The 17,652-nt window shown below is 39.3% G+C and overlaps 1 protein-coding gene across 1 annotated transcript in view; it reads left to right on the forward strand.

The window, feature by feature from the left end:
• The first annotated feature begins 9,866 nt into the window (after positions 1-9,866).
• Positions 9,867-17,652, forward strand: part of C9orf72 (C9orf72-SMCR8 complex subunit) — a 660,311-nt gene continuing 652,525 nt past the window's right edge. The window contains exon 1 of the mRNA XM_044061855.1: positions 9,867-10,310. Within this exon, the coding sequence (XP_043917790.1) occupies positions 9,867-10,310 (444 nt within the window). The remainder of the gene's footprint in view (positions 10,311-17,652) is intronic.

The raw sequence follows: 17,652 nt of genomic DNA on the forward strand, positions 1-17,652 counted from the left end.
GCACATATATGTGTCAAAAAGTTAGAAAATGTTCCAAAATGTACCACAAATCTTCTACAAATGCAAAGCTTCTGTGGCACTAGCAGCCCTAGACCTTCTAGCCTAATGTAATTGTTTCTCTCTGCACAGCTTCCATACGTCCAGCAAAATTCAGTCAGATTCTCCAATAAATTCTCTTGTCTACCTGGAAGGGTATAGTACCCAGAATACTGAGTTTCACATATGACTAACTGTCGTGTAATGTAGGAGTCATCTAAATAAACACTAGATATGACCCAAGTTTCTTTGCCCAGAATACACCATTTTAATTTTTTTTTCCTGGCTGACATGCTCCTCGACCCCCCCCCCCCCAAAGGTTTAGAGATTTTCTGCACATTCAAAATATATTTTTTGGCCTCTGTGGAGAGACCATCAGCTTCCATGGGTGCTTCTTCTCAATCCCAAATGCTGGAAGTTACTCCTGACCCCCATCAAAAGCTTAGTCCTCCCTGAGAGGAGACTGAGGTATCCTAACTTAGCATCATAAGGACATTTTTTTTTATATGGCCTACCTATTTCCCTGGCCTAGTTGCTGATGTGCAATGAAAAAAGGCCATTATGGCATAGAATTTATGTTACAGCTTGCCCTTGGTATTTGTAGGTATGGGATTCATAGTCTCAATATCACCACAGTTGCCATCCTTCCTTTTCAATCCTTCTCTCTGACTCAGAAAGGCATAGTGATAAAAAAAAAAAATAAAAACACTGCGTTTCCTATTCTCTCCTATGAACTCCTCAAGTGCCAGGTTTGACAATCAAACCGGGTCGCTTGTGTTGCATTTAATACATGATGCTCTTATAGCTTTGCCTACAATATCATGAAACAAAGGTCTCGATCCACCACTGCCAAAACCACCAGACTACACATTTTTTTGTTCCACTTTGCCCCCGCTGACTGCTGGTCATCAGCCCTTTCCAGCCAATTAGCCCATTCCCTCCCCAAGGGGGCGAGAATTGGCCAGGAGGTGCCATCATTTAGCCCACCATCAATGGTGGTTTGTGAATTTTTGATTTTTTGGTAAATCACTGAGGGTTACTCTCAGTTAATAATGTCAGACATTATAGTCTCATATTTCTTATTTTTTAAAAAGGGCATGTTGATGCAAAATCTTTGTTTTGTTAACTTCTAAATGCATTAAACTGATGTTTAAAAAAATGTTACTGATTTTGGCTGTAGGAACATAGCTCTCAACCAGGCAGGAAGAAATCCAGAAATATTAAGGGACACTTTTAAAATATTAGTAATATTAACTTGAGGCATTAACAGAATAAGAAAATGTGAATTAATATAAATTTTCTGGAGTAAATGAAGTTTGCAACCCTTAACTATTATCATTATTTAAGTGTAGTTCACCTCATTTTCTCGTCTTTTTTTAGGAGGAATTAAGAGGGACAAAGTTAAAATGAGAGTCAAAATTAGTAACTTTTGAGAGGTTGGCATAGGAAGAGCATGGCCACCTTGAATATGCGGACTAGCAAGCACCCGAACCGCCACTCAGACTCATATATCCTGGCCCCTAGTCCAATCCTTTCCCTCTCTATTCCTCTGGAGAGACAGACATATACATGTAAACAAATAAATATAATGGCTAATACTCCTAATCATAGCTCTCAACTGTCCATCTCCAAAATAAGGAATGTTGCCAGTTGGGCGGGTTTCATGCCCAATCGGGCTACTTTTGACATCATTGGGTGGGAAAAATCAGGCTTGGGCGGGTTGCGGGTTTTTGGGCTACATTTTTTGCATTGTGTGCGTTTTTTGGGCTATTTTCCTTTGCACTCTTAGGACCTAACCACTACCCTCTCAGAATGGAAGATCTGTTGCTGACTTGCTGTGGGAAAGATTAACTGGCTGGCACGGAGGTGAACACATTTACTTTAGAACTCATTCTCATACAGTTGTTGGTTGCAATTTGCAAATCCTTCACTTTCTCAATAGAAGTGTTGAGTTAGCAGGATGTATTAGAACTGTTTCGATCACATTATATTTATTTCTCCAGTTGTTATAGTGGCCTTAATGCATGCAGCAATGAAAAAAATAACTGTCAACTGTTATGATATCCCGAGATCATTTTTTGCCAACTCTTTTTTAAAATGTGTATGCTGATTGGTACTGAGATGACCAGCTTATGGACAGCAGGATTTCAGTAATGTAATTTAAAAAGGGAGTGGTGTTGACAGTTACACGAATTGTGAGTTCTCCAATTGAAAAATGCTTTTTAAGGTAAAATTGATAACAATCTCTCTTTTGACCAACACATCAATAACACCATCAAAACTGTTAACAGAAAAATTGGATCATTATACCGTATAAAACCATTTCTTACCCCATCAACTAGAGCTACTATTGCTCACTCCCATCTTATATCAACTCTCTTCTATGCCTCTCCTATCTTCACCAACCTTAAAAAAACTAACCTAAACAAACTAGCAACTTGCTATAATAACATTGCCCGCTTCGCCACTGGTAACCCTTTTAGAACACATCACTGCCTCAATTTGAAACAGTTAGGCTGGCTGGAACTACAAAACTATCTTAATATTTCACAACTTACAATTGCCCACAAATTACTGTACCAACCTAGTAATACCCCTATACTTTCACAACTTCTACTCCATTATAACAATCTCACCTCTCTTCGTTCCTCCTGTAAACTTATGACCAAACCCATAAAGGCCCACAACTTAGCTGGTGACTCTCTTTTCACCAATACTGTAGGCAGAGCATGGAATTTGCTGCCTAAAGAGTTAACACTAATCTCATCCCTACCTCTCTTCAAACAACAAATCAAACTACATTTCCAAAACCACTGGCTCTGTTCTTGTAGTACTCCAGGCTAACTTTCCAAAACCACTGGCTCTGTTCTTGTAGTACTCCAGGCTAACCTCCCTCTCCTTACTCTCTCCTAACCTTTAACCCTTCATTTTGCCTGAAAACTAACGTCTACCCTGCTTCCCTTCCCTGCTGTCCTCTTATGCTCTGACCTACGTCTACCATCTCTCCCACCTCGTCTTGACTGTCTTTTTTCTTCTACTCTCTTACTTATGATTCTGGCCTTGTGCCATTTCTTTTCTTTCCTTCATACTCCTTCTACTTCTCTTCCCTTCGAGCTTTTAATGTAATCTTCATGGCTGTTGCCTTACTGCATAACCATATGTTTTAGGTAAACTTGCTTTGAAATCGACAGAACATTGTGTATGAGTCTAAATTTTTGAGTTCCTTTAATGTATGCTGATTTTTGATTACTAGTTGATTTAAATGTATATTTTTATGTGTAAGTCTTTATTAACAATTTGTCTATCTGTCTTGCTTATGTTATGTGTGGAGCTTTTCTCCCCGGGCCTCTACTGAAAATGGACATATATCCAGCTAGACTAGGCCGGTCAACAAATGTAAAATAAAATAAAAATAAATAAAAAAATAAAGGTAAAAAATACATTTTGTGTTTGAACCTTGTTTCTGGGCAGTGAAAGCACATATGCATTTCTCATATTTGCATGGCCATGCATGACAAGTGGAGTAACTTGACTTGCTGTTGTGCATCCTTAGCTTTGCATAGAATGAAATACGGTGCTATTTGAATACTGTGCAATTAAGATCCCTCGGTTAACACTGTGCAGTTGTCGCTGTCTTATATTAAACTTTGTGACATTGAGGCTTGCTGTATCTGAAGTAAAGATTTTTGTTGAGACAAGTAAATGTAGGATATTCAGTAGTTGCAGTCACTGAGAAGATGCCCTTCACTTGTTGTCACTCTTAGCTTTGGGCTTAGCCTATAGAAAGGTTGTACTATGTTCCCGATTTAGATTTTAAGGAGTTTTGTTGTGGCATAGGTGATACGAGATGCATTTTAGCAGAAACAATTGAGCAAGCAGTCTTAGCGATGTGGTTTGGGTATTAGGATGACTGTAAGCACATGGTTGTAATAAGTGGTGTGTGCTCAGCCTCTACACAAGAGGAAGGTGAATGTAGACGTCAGGTCACTCCTTGATGTATAACGCACAGTGACAGTAAGCACTTCTGTGTGGCCTCTCGGTATTATTATTGACTGCTTAAAATAATTTAAAGAGGCTTGCGATTGCGAATTGCACAGTAAAGACAGGGAGAGCCAGAAGTACTTAATGTGGTAGGGTTTTTTAGTGGAACAGAAGATTGGTTTGTAAATGCTGGTTGCTAGCTGCATATGTATAGAATCTATAGATTTTTAGTTGTTGTGTAATTTTAATTTACTTTTGATAATGTGCCCATTTTTTTTTTCTGTATAAATGGTGCTAATTTTCGGCAATTTGCCGATCACCTGATCTGACCCAGAAGTTTTCATACTTCCACAGCACGTTTCTCCTCACCCTTTTCTAACTATCGATTTTGCTCGTTCACCGGATCACCTACCTGTCAATCAGTTTAGTAGGGTTAATAATGGGCAAGTGGTCAAAATACACTAAACATTATAGCCCCGAATGGACAAAGGAAGCCAGTTTGAAAAACTGGATACAGAAAGTTCATGGAGATGACACGAAAGCTTCCTGCAAATACTGTCAGTGTGAAATGTGTGCACACAAGGGCGATTTAATATCCCATGCTTCAACTGAAAAACACAAACGAAATGCAGCACCTTTTTCCAAAATGCGCAGTCTGTTTGATGTTGGCTGCCAATTCATAATGATTGACAACCATGTGAAAAAGGCAGAACTGAAATTGGCTGCACACATTGTTTGCCATTCTAGCATTTACATTATCGATCATCTAGGAGAACTAGTTCATGATATTTCGGGTAAAGACCTGGCAATTCACCAAACTAAATGCACAGCATTAATCAAACGTGTTATTGGACCATCAGTTCATGCTGATTTACTCGAAGACTTGATAAATGTGCCATATTCACTTATAATAGACGAGAGTACTGACATCATGACAGAGAAGCAGCTGTGTATTATCATGCGCTATTACAGTGCAAAGTTGAGTAAAATTGTTTCGTCATTTCTGGGTTTGATAGTGTTGGAATCAGGAACAGCAGAAGCAGTTTTCAATGCACTTATAAAGTTTCTGACTGATAAAAAACTGTCACCTTCCAAGTGCATTGGGGCTGGCTACAGATGGCTGCAATACAATGTCCGGCAATGTCAATTCAGCCATAACCAGATTCCGGGAAGTCAACCCAGTTATTGTTCACATCAAATGCATTTGTCATTCCATTCAACTTTGTTCATCATATGCACTAAAAGTAATGCCATGCAATGTTGGCTCCTCGTCTTATGATAACGCACATTGTTATAAACAAGCCAGAACTTCAAATCTTAAGCAGGGGAGAAGATTCTTGTACCTTTTCACAAGGTAGATGACTTGCATCTGCATTTTATGATTTGATCCATTATATGGACAACGGATGTAATAGTGTAGTTTATGCCAAGTGTGTAAGCTGCCACAATGTGTGTTTTAAATGTTGTGCTGCAGAAGTATAAAGCACTTAAGAAATAGTGTTGGAATCATTAATCATAGCATATCTGTATCAAACATTACTTTATAGATTTAGAAGTTGACATTTACTGTAGTCTCTAAACACCCATTAAAATATTTTTCATGTCTATGAAATATGTTTGTTTGCGGTGTATATGTTTGCTTGAGGTGTAAAAGGCTGGTAATGTTATGTAGTCTTACCATGCTTAATTGTTTTTGCTGTATCTGACACTTTTATTCTGGAGGATGTCTCGCGCATTTTGCTTTCACCATTGGCCTATTTTTGGGATAGTTTAAGAAACCCTGTGGGCTATTTATTTTTCAATCATCTGGCAAGACACTTGCCTTCATAATGTGGAACAAATGGGCAAAATGTGGAACACATACTAATGGCTTACTAACAACTTCAACTAGGAAGGTCATAGGCTGATTAAAATATGCTGGTTTTACTTATAAGGAAGATCCTTTAATGAATTAATATGATTAATTTCTATTTACCATGGATTTCACTTAAAAAATTCCTAACACTGAATGTGTGACAGACTCTTTCAATGTGGAACTTTGAGGAACTTCGAGGAACATGAACTTTTTAAGACCCCAAATGAGGTACGTTCCTCGTAATAGGTTCATAGGTTGGTACGGAGCTATCTGCCCGAAGGCATATATTAGCCCAGCCACATTGTGCGGTATTCACCGCCCCTTTAGTAGTTCCCTAGACCCTTGTACTAGCAGCTAGTACCCTTGGCCCCTATCTAGTAGTGCTGTTGGTGTGAACTTTCTGTTACCCATCCACTCATCAAGGTTCCTCTTGAAGAGTGATAGTGAGGGGCTCTGTCTTATGTAGATCGGGACCCTGTTCCATAGTAAGGAAAGTCTCTGCGAAGGGAATCTATCCCTCCAGCATATTCTATTCATTGTTGTGTTGAGGTTTATATCCCTAGAGCGTGTAGCTCGAGTAGATTTGGTTTTGCTAAGATGGAGCATGTTCAACAATTCTGGGTTGGACATGGCTCTGTACATTAGACAGAGATCGCCTCTGAGAAAGCGGTATGCAACAGAGAACAGTCTTAGCTTTTTCAATCGTGCTGCATAGGGCAACTGTTTGAGGCCAGTAATCCTCTTGGTTAGGTACCTTTGTGGTCTCTCCAGCTGCTGGAGATGTCTAGCCAGGTACATTCCAATTGGTGCATTGTACTCAATAATGGGTCTGATGAGGAAGAGTAGAGGGGCACCATTACATCCTTAGATCTTAATGTGAACCCTTTCGTGATCAGATGGGTCACTTAGAAGGATTTTCTAACCACTATGGCAACATGGTTATCAAAGGAAAGCTATCTACTTGGGCCCCTAGATCCCTTATTTCTTCTTCAGATTTCAGGGGATTACCTCCTATGTTGTAGTTTAATGAGGTACACTTGAGAGGTATGCTCCTAATAAACCAATAAAATGTAACAGCAATGAAATTTCCCAAGAAAAAAAGGAGTATTCTCTTATTCCACTAGTCGGCGGGATAGACCAGCTTACAGAATCCCTATTATCGTACACAATACACTTAATCAGCATTCTACTTTACACTTCTCATTAGCCAGCTATAATGGGAGTAACACGTACTTGTCCTGTTGTTCCCTTTACTGACTAATACTTCTCAAACGTACCTCATTAAGAGGAACGTACTTCATTTGGTGTCTTAAGAAGTTAATGTTCCTCAAAGATCCACAGTGAAAGGATCTGTCACACATTCAGTGTTACAGAGCTTTTAACTCTTATCCATGGGAAATAGAAATGAATCATATGAATAAATAAAATCAGCATATTTAATTATCCTAACTGAAGTTGTTAGTATGTGTTCCGCATTTTGCACATTTACTCCACATTATGAGGGCTAGTGTTCCTCATTTTGGAGATGGAAGGTTGAGAGCGCTGTCTACTGCAGTATTCACAAATCGTTTTGATCATGTTAATTGCTGTTAAAATATTTTGCTAACCTCTTATCGTTTTGATACTTCCTTGTTGTGCACTACCTACTGCAGCATAAACGTCCTTATTGTTTATTGTAAGTCTCCTTATGATTTGCATCCCTATGACTCGCGCTTAACAAATGCAAAATGGCTAATTATTTTTCTCATTCCCTTAAAAACCGCAGTATAATATTACGTCTCTGATGTTTGGCGCTATCTCATGACGTAATCAAAATCACTTCTGCATTTCAGGCGAAAGAGTGTGTGATTTATGAGGGTTAATAATTTAGCATATTTTTATATTTTGACAATTATGTAATGCTTCGGTATCATCTAGTTGTATCTAAGCATAAGGTGGTGTGTTTTTTTTGTTTTGCCGTAAAACGGGGGCGGGGTGATTTTGTACTATAGGAGTGAAAGGTACCTGCATCCAATAACTGATAACAGGAGATCAACAAATATTTAAAGAAAGTAAAAAAAATGACAGCGGAGTGTTTGCATTTGTTTTTCTTGCTGTGGTGAAGTGGCTTGTCTTAAGATTTTCTAGAGTCTTGTGTAGCGCGGGGAAGTCGTTAAGTTATTTTTTCTATTCATACCTCTCAACCTCTTGGTACATACAGTCTGGACAAAGCCTAAAAGAATGGGGGACAAATACCCAGAAATAGGGGTAGATGTAAAATATTGTTCTTGTAAACGAAGAAAGTTACTAGAATAGCAGGATGTGTGTTAGAATGTATTTTCTAACAGGTAACAGCTATGAAGTTTGACACTCAATTTTATGTCATTTAGTGACTTCACTCCTCAGTGTTTTGCAAGAAAACCACAGATTTTATAAGGAATAGACCAGAAATATTAGGCGAACGTCTGGACAGTTGAGAGGTATGTAACGCTTGCTTTGTTTGCCTTTTTAGCTATGTTAATTGGCAGACAAGTAATTGAAGAATTTCTGCTGGTGCCCAAACAAAGTCCAAGAACAAGAATGGTAGGACACTGCTGTGGTTTCTTCCTCTTTTATTAAAACACACAAATAACCAAGGATAATAAAGGAGGAATAAACCACAGCAGTGTCCTACCATTCTTGTTCTTGGACTTTGTGTTTCTTGTCTGGTGGGACTTTGGCTATATCACAGAACGTATTTTGGACATTTGGTGCCCAAACAAAACATGATTCATCCTTCCCGATGGTGCTATCTCTAATAAGGATTGGAGTGCGTATGTTATTGCACCGCTCCATGTACCGCAGTAGAATGACCAAATGCACTGGACCCATCTGCACGTTGTGTCCTTTTTACATACATCAGCAGATGTTCAGAAAAGCTGTCTTGTTGAGCCCAGCACATTTGACCCCAGAAGCAAGAACACATTCAACTGGAGAAAATTTTAACTTCACCAGTTGGGTATTATCCATGATAAAAAAAAAAAAAAAAAAAAAAAAAAAAATTCTACAGGTCATTGACTGGAGTTATAAGGGTAGTTGGCTCACTGATGAGAAGAGTGAATGGTCTTGCAAATATTTTATTTTATTTATTTATCGTTTGTTGACCAGGTTAGTTCCACTAGGCTAGAGGCCTCTTTTTTTTTTTTCAATCAGTTGCTATTTTATTTTATTTTACCTTTATGTCAGTCATACCATTCTGCTTCATTTTAGTTTTGTGGCTGTTAATGTAGTGTATAACTCTTCAACTATCCAGATTTTTGCCTCCTATTTTAGTCTGTTAGCAATGAAATCTGGTTTTCTGCCAAATCACTGAGCACTGAAGTCACTAAATAATGACATAAACTTGACTTTCAAACTTCAAATGCATACTAACAAATCTTGTTATTCTAGCAACTTTCTAAATTTATAAGAGCAATATTTAAAATCTGTCCTTATTTTTGGACTTTTGTCCATCCATTATTTTAGGGTTTGTCCAGATTTCTTGTGCCAGGAAGTTTGCATACTAACAAGTCTTGTTATTCTAGCAACTTTCTAAATTTATAAGAGCAATATTTAAAATCTGTCCTTATTTTTGGACCTTTGTCCCTCCATTATTTTAGGGTTTGTCCAGATTTCTTCTGCCAAGACGTTAAGTACGATGTAGGGTGAAATGCAAATTGCTGATTTTGAGCTGAATATATAATAGCATTGTACATTGAAACAGAATGAATATTACGTGCCTTACTCTTATTACTCTTCTTTTATATCATGTCTAGGTAGATGATGGATAGCTGTAAAAGAAGATTGAGATTTTCTTTGTTAGTGTAGTTGTAGAAACAAATCAAAAAGTGCTATTGCTTGTATTAACAGGTAACATGGACATTTGTAGCTTGGAGTCCTACTAAGGTTGCTATGTAACTTTTATCCTTTGCAGAATGTCTTAACAATGTTTAATTTATTTCTAGGCACCAGAGAAATTGACAAGGAATGGGCAGACATGTCTGCACTGTGTCCACCACCATCGCCTGCTGTGGCAAAGACAGACATTGACTTGAAGGATGAACCACCAGTTCTAGCTGCAACATTTGCTTACTGGGACAATATTCTTGGGCCAAGGGTCAGACATATTTGGGCCCCCAAAAGCAAACAGGTACTGCTCAGTGATGGTGAAATCACTTTTCTAGCCAATCACACCTTGAATGGAGAAATCCTTCGCAATGCAGAGAGTGGCGCTATAGATGTAAAGTTTTTTGTACTAGCAGAGAAAGGGGTGATAATAGTGTCTTTAATTTTTGATGGTAACTGGAATGGTGATAAGAGTACTTATGGTTTATCCATAATCCTGCCTCAGAGTGAATTGGATTTTTACCTTCCCCTGCATCGAGTGTGTGTCGATAGGCTGACATACAGCATAAGGAAAGGGAGGATATGGATGCATAAGGTAAGTTGAGAATTGAGACAGTTTATTATGATATGTTGAGGAACAACACTTTGAAATTATAATCTTACAGTGGTAGATATTAATTTGATATTCTGGGGTACAAATTGTTAAACTGTGCAAAAGCTTGGAATGTTTCACAAACTACATGTTTTGATAAACCAAGTTATCACGCTGCCAGGCCAGTTATTTGTAACTTTGTAAATAATTCTATGTCATTTGTGAATATTGATATGATTTATATAGAACTGTATGTTATGTACTAAGCTTCAAGAATGTAACCACAGCATACCCTGTTGGAACATAGAAGATTAACTTGCAAAATTTAAGAATAGTTGAGGTTGTTACTTTATAGTTGGGCCATAAACAAAAGATGTTATCTTCTCAGTTTCAGTTCAGTAGCAAAGGTTACTGAGCAAATTAGATCAGGTTCTTGTATGACAGCATGGCTAGAACAATAAGAAAGTGGGATGCTCAGAGTTTTAGTAAATAGGGTTCAGTCTGTTGCAAGTATATCAGTGCAGTTTAGGTATTACATGGTCAGTTCTGTGGCAGTTGATTTCCATTGTCTTTAAGTTACCTGGTGAAAAGCCTCAGAAAAATATATTTACCTTTTTTTGTGCCGATGACCAGTATATGAAACTGTCTTGTGATTTGTCAGCTTCTCCTTCATTCATGAGTAAGGATCTACCTGTACAAGACAAACATAAGTTACCAACCGATTTATGGATGCAGGCATCCACGTAGCAGAACTACCTACAGATTGCACACTTTGAATGAAAGGAACAACTTTCTTTAAGAAATTAGAAGTGAACTGTACTACAGAAAGTTCAAAGGGAATCTAAAGAAACACAAGGTTAACATTTACTCATGACACTGTTTTAAGGATGCTTGCTAAACGTTCCATAAATTTGCTACACTTCCTTGTTATCTGTTAAACTGTTATGTTTTTAGTTAATAGTATGGAAATTTTAACTGGTGTGTGTATGCGCATTATATTTTCAGTCGTACTTGTTTTATTCTGTACTTCCTATGACTCAGCTCTCTTCATACAGCTGTACTTAATCCCCTCCTCATCCTCTCACTATAAGGTCTCTTCATTCTGCTCCTCTCTGTCTTCTTACTGTCTCCGTTTACATATTACTTATTTCTCCTTTCCTTTCCTTTCATACTACTTATACCTAACTGGCAATCTTACATCTTGGTTCCATAAATGTGTGCTAAATGTCATGTAAGCTTGAAAATTTGTAAAAGTGTTTTCAAACGTGACTGCATATTGCTCATGATATTTTAATATGATTGTATACCTTTTTATTGTGCTAACTTAATTTCATTGTGTGATCTCTGTTTACTTAAACTTCTATAAATTGTATTTAATCTCGGTGATTATTTTCTTTGTTTTATAATCTCTTTATTGTTGTTTATGCCTTTGGCTCGGGTCTTGTCTGAAAAGGGATCTCTGACCAGCCTACCTACCCAGTTAACACATTTAAATAAATAAAAACAAATAGGTTCTCTGCTGTATCCTCTGAAACAGGCAGTATCATTTAAAGGTACACCTCTACAAAATAAAAATCTCTGGTAAATCCCAAGCAGCCCCCCACCTCGGGTGCCGAGGACTGCTGATACTTGGCCGTGATGTCATCTGAAGATTTACTCTACTGTGTCTATGCAGTCTGGAATTTCTCCTCCTGCAGCCGAGGTGACTCTTAGTCATGGAGCCCTCTGTTAAATTCCCCTGAAATTACTGCAAAGGTTACTTCTGTATTGCCTCCTATTTCATGATCTCAAGCTTTGGCTAATTTCCTTCATTTCTGCATCAGAAAGAGGGAAGTGTCTGTCATTTTGGATTCAAAGAAAAACGTCCAGGGCTTAGGCAAGAGCTGCACCCTGTTATCTTTATCTTCAGTTATAACATGATTCCAGTAATTATGGCTCCCTTCAAGGAATATCATGACTTTCTTGTGTTCCTTCTTCCTTTCCTGTATATTTATTTACTGATAATTACCAGGAAAGTACAACTGGGTAGGAGCCCATTTTTAGTGGAGACCCGGGAAGAAAAACTCCAAAGTATTGCAGAACATTTTAACAACAATAATTTAACAGTCTTTAAAAATAGTACAAAAAATACAGTTTAAATAATAATAATACATTAGACTTAATATGAAAACATTGGTTAAGAACAGATACAGTTAATAAGACGATGTTTTAATAGTTTGTGAAATTTTGGCCAGTTTGTAGAGAAATTAAAGACAGGAATTCCAATATGAAGTGAGAGAAAAGCAGGCTTATTTGTATATTTAGCGAGAAAGCCAGGTGAGAGAAATTGATTAAAGGTAAGGAAGTGAGTGAAGAAGGGAGAGTAAGAAGGTGTAAGGCATGAATGGGTATTTGTTCACATTTAGGAATATAATGGTAGGGATACCCTTTTCCATAAGGACTGATAATGTAAATTTTCTTACTGGTCCCACTTTCTTAATTTTGCTTAGGGAAGCTGCTGCTTGACATTTCCCCATCTGAGCTGATGCTGCAATCAACATGCGTGGTTGAGCCTTCAGCGTTGGTCTTCCTACTAACAGTCAACTTTTTTGTTACTTCAGCTGTGCACTTAGTATCTGTAGTCCCAGTGGGGCAAGTCTCTTTGTTTCAAGTGTGGTGATGTGGCTTGGGCTGGTTGCACTGGGATCAACTCCTGTCCATTCAGTGATGATACGGAAGCCATTGGACCCAACACTGGAGTCTTAATATCATTTCTGTTCTGATGCTGAACTCTGCATTTATCTCTATACCAAGCCAGCAAACATCACTGCTGTGGTGCTGTCAGATGATACACCCAACTTTGACGCAGGCCTTATCACACCTTTGGTCAGACATTTTGCTGATCCAATAGCCTTGCAGCCTGTTATGTGAGACAGGCAAATAGATCTAAGCCCTTCTACAGCTTTCCAGCCTAGTTTCAGCTCAAAAAAATTGACCTTTCTTAAATTTTGAATTTCACTGTAGAAAGATTCATTGAAAGACCACATTCAAGAGGAAGCATGTTGAGTCACCCACTGAACCACCAGCTGCTGCTTTTGATGAGGAGTGTGATAATAATTCCGCCCTGTCTGAAAGGATATGCCAGGGGTAAAGTGGTACACTGGCTGTGTAGTGTCACGGTAGCAGATACCTGTCTGAAATGATGTGCCAGGGGTACTGTGGCCCACTGGCTGTGTACCTTAACGGTATCAGATGCCTGTCTGAAATTATGTGCCAGGGGTAAAGTGGCCCACTGGCTGTGTAGCGCCATGGTAGCAGATGCCTGTCTGAAACAGTATGCATGGATTTTGGTCATACGGCCAACCGTCGAACGCACCATGTCGAACTGCAGAACGCCAGTACGGCACAATTGTGAATGCAGTTATGTCAAAACGCCAAACATCACCCCCTTTTTGACCCATGGTAGTGCTTGTTTAGGTGGTAAAGCTGTCGGAAATGTCAAATTTTATGTGACATTCCGACCATTCGACATCTAAATTTTCATTTAAGTTCGGCGAACACCCTGTTCGACAATTAGCAGTGGGACCAAATCCATGTAAACAGTCTGAAATTATGTGCCAGGGTAAAGTGGCCCACTGGCTGTGTAGCTTCATGGTAGCAGATGTTGAAGGTCATTGGAATGACTCTGCAAGCTGCTGAGTGATCTCTCTATATGAAGATATTTTGAAAGTAGGAACCAGTGCTGAATGGGAAGAATCTGGAGATGACAGAGTTGGTCCTTAAAGAAAGTAGTGTCCTTTATTCATTTTTTGTGTTTTGTTTACTGGGTTGTCCACTGTGTTGAGGTCCAGTTTTGGTGGAGGTTCGGCAGAGAAAATTATTTGTAGCCAAATATCATCATTACATCCATAGCTAAAATAATAAATAGTATATACAGTGACGTACATAAGCAGTCAGAATCACAACTTTGTGTACATCTTCATTTTACCAATGTTGCTTTAATGAAAATGACTAGCCTAGCAGAGTCAGTAGATTGTGTTTTGTATGTATTTGCATATTTACATATAATATGCTAATTGCACATGAGCTGTTTAGTTCACATCTTGTATTACTAGACAGAGGATTGGCAACAATATTTTGGTTGGCTAATAAATGTTAGTTCTAGGTTTATAATGGAGATCAGTAACTTATTTGCTATGTGATACCCTATAGTTTCTCTGAGTATTGTATCTCCAGCCTGAGGGTGCATACTGGCAAGGCGTATGTGACCTTAAGACTAAATTGCCTTGAAATGTCTGTGACTCTATATGATTTAGGTACTCTGTGTTTTAAGATTGCATGTCTTAAGGTAACTTTGCCTTTTGATGTGTTTCCTGTGATTCCAGTGCCGATTGTTGGCTTATGGTTACTTAGTGTATGGGCTAGTATTACAGCTGATTTAGTATGGTCCAGTTGTGTTACAAGGCCCTCTGTCAGTGATTCTGCATCTAGTGTATGTTTGTCAACTCTAGTCTGGAGTGTATTTGTTTGGTTTAGGCCATGTAACTGGTTTGGGTCATCTGTTTTGGTGTCAGTCCAGTCCGTATTACTTAGCATGAACAAACTCTGAGTTTGTGTTTTCAAGCAGTCCATTTAATACACATTATAGTGTGCACACTGCTTTGTGAAGGAATATAAATGTTCATAGTCCAAAAGATTAGTGATTACCTACTGCACTACTATGATTGTTTCTTTGTGTCATAAGGGCATTATTTATCAGGCAAGATGCATTTGAAGTGCCTTTTTAAGTAAGAATAGCTCTTTTATGGAATCAGTCCTGCCTGAAGGTTTTATGCCCTTGTGGAGTGAATTCCCCATTTTATGAGGGATTTCAACCAGGTGTCTGTTAGAAGCAGTATGTGTGTTGTGTAGAAGACAATACAATCATATAATTGATCTAGTTTCATTTGTGTAAGTAAAAAAGTGAAGCAGGCAGCCAAAGGTCGTTCGGAAACAAAGTAGTCCAGTAGATAAAAAACAGCCCCACCACCACAACTAAAAGCATAGACATTTAATATTCAACAAGTAAAAAAACAAGTAAAACAGATAAATGCTTTCATGCTTCTTCAGATTTTATCAGTATTAATATTAATTATTACTTATTAAACTAATATTGATAGGTTCAGAGGTTCATAGGTTCATACTAGGCTATCTGCCCAAGGGCATTTATAAGCCTAGCCCAGAGTTTTTGTGGCTTTCGCCACCCCTTTAGTTTGAAGAAAACTATGCCCATTATTTTGCTGTGCCTCTGTCAAGCAGTGACACTGAGGTAATCCCTGGGGTATATCTGCGATCTCCCATCCATTGGTCAAGATTTCTCTTGAACACGGCCAGCGAGGTGCTCTGCCTCACATGTACCGGGATTTTGTTCCACAGCATAGGGAGTCTCTGGGTGATGAATCTGTCCCTCCAGCACGTCCTATTAATAACCGTATCAAGGTTTAAGTCTCCCGCCCTTGTAGTTCTGAGGGATCTAGATTTTTTGAGGTGAAGCATGTTCATCAAATCTGGGTTTGACATGGCCTTGTATGTCAGGCACAGGTCACCTCTGAGCAAGCGGTAAGCGACTGAATAGAGCTGGAGTTCTTTCAGTCGGGCAGCATAAGACATATTTTTCAGACCCTTTATCCTTTTGGTGAGGAACTTTTGGGGCCTTTCCAGCTACTGCAGGTGTCGGGTCAGATACATTCCGAATGGGGCATTGTACTCAATCATTGGTCTGATGAGTGATGAGTACAGGGGGACGATGACCTCCCTTGATCTAGATGTGAATCCCTTCATGATCAGGTGGGCAATGTAGAAGGTCTTCCTAACTACTTTAGCAACGGGAGTGTCAAACGAAAGGTTACTGTCAACCTGGGTCCCCAGATCCCTGATAACTTCTTCTGTGCTCAGTGGATTGCCACCTATATGGTAGCTAGGGGTAACCTTGTTTTTCCCGAAGGGTATGACTATGCATTTCTTGGCGTTTAACTTTAGGCCATGGCTCTGGCACCAGTTATCCGTTTCTGTGATACCCTTCTGAAGGATATCTGTGTCAGATGTGTTTTCGACTATGGCGCCCAGTTTGCCGTCATCTGCAAACTTCAGCCATAACCCTCCTGTGTTTGCTTGTACTTCAGAAAAGTAGATGCCGAACAAGAGTCGGCCCAGGACTGAGCCCTGTGGGACACCACTTGTGACAGGCTTTGAGTCTGACATGGCGCCAGCAACTCTGACCCTGTGGGTTCTGTCACTTAGCCAGTTTGCAACCCATCTTGTGATGTATGGGTTTACATTTAAGCTGATGAGTTTTTCAATGATACCTGAGTGGGGTATTGTGTCGAAAGCCTTTGCCAGGTCGAGGTAGGCTGTATGGACTGCCTTTCCCTCATCAATGGCCTTGGTGACTGTTTCGAAAAAGTCAACCAAGTTTAAAAGGCATGATCTGCCTTTGACAAAGCCAAACTTGGTTGGATCCAAAGTCTGCAAGTTCCCCATGTCTTTATTTATGAGTTCCATTATGATCCTCTCCATGGCTTTGCAGATCAGGCTTGTCAAGCTGATGGGACGGTAATTTCCAGGGTCGGTGGAGGCACCGCCTTTGTGAAGTGGGACCACAGTTGTCGTGCGCCACTCCTTGGGTACGTATCCTGAGGTGAGGCTAAGATTAAACAGCTATCCTAACTGCGGGTTTAATTCCTCATTGAGTTCGTGGAGCACACAGCCGGGGACACCATCTGGTCCCATGGATGCTGTGTTTTTCGCCTTGGAGAGAGCAGTTCTCACCTGGGCGTTTGAGATGTTTGGGGGGCTACAATCCTCTGGTATAGATATTTCTCCTTTTGGGGGGGAGGGGGGGGTTTGCACTGAACCTGTCAGCCAGTATATTGGCAATGTCTGTAGGTTCAGTAATTTTCACATAATTTTGAACTAATTCTGAGCATATCTGGGAGTTTCCTCCCAGGTTTCTAACATAGCTAAAGAAGGCCTTATGATTGTCTTTTGAGTCCTTAGCGATTTTTCTCTTAAAGTTTGCCTTGGATGATTTTATGAGAGCTCTTAGTTTTTTACTTATAATGATCAAAGGTGTCTTACCTTTTAAGGATTTTGCTCTATCTTGTAGTAGCTTCCTCCTTTTGTTGTAGAGCTTGTTTATGGCTGGGGTCCATCAGACTGGACGCTTGCCTTTGGTACAAAGAGTCTTTGTTTTGTTTGGGATTGCCTGATCCATGCAGTCCTGTAGGTGCTGGTAGAAGGCATTTGTAAGTGATTCAGTGGCTTGAGTAATGTTTACCGCCGGCTCGGGGGCCTTAAAAGAGACCACACTAGTCTTTAGAAGTGTGAA

This window comes from Protopterus annectens, chromosome 2.part0 (genome assembly GCF_019279795.1).
Source record: "Protopterus annectens isolate FY-2018-M chromosome 2.part0, PAN1.0, whole genome shotgun sequence".
NCBI classification, from domain to species: domain Eukaryota; kingdom Metazoa; phylum Chordata; order Ceratodontiformes; family Protopteridae; genus Protopterus; species Protopterus annectens.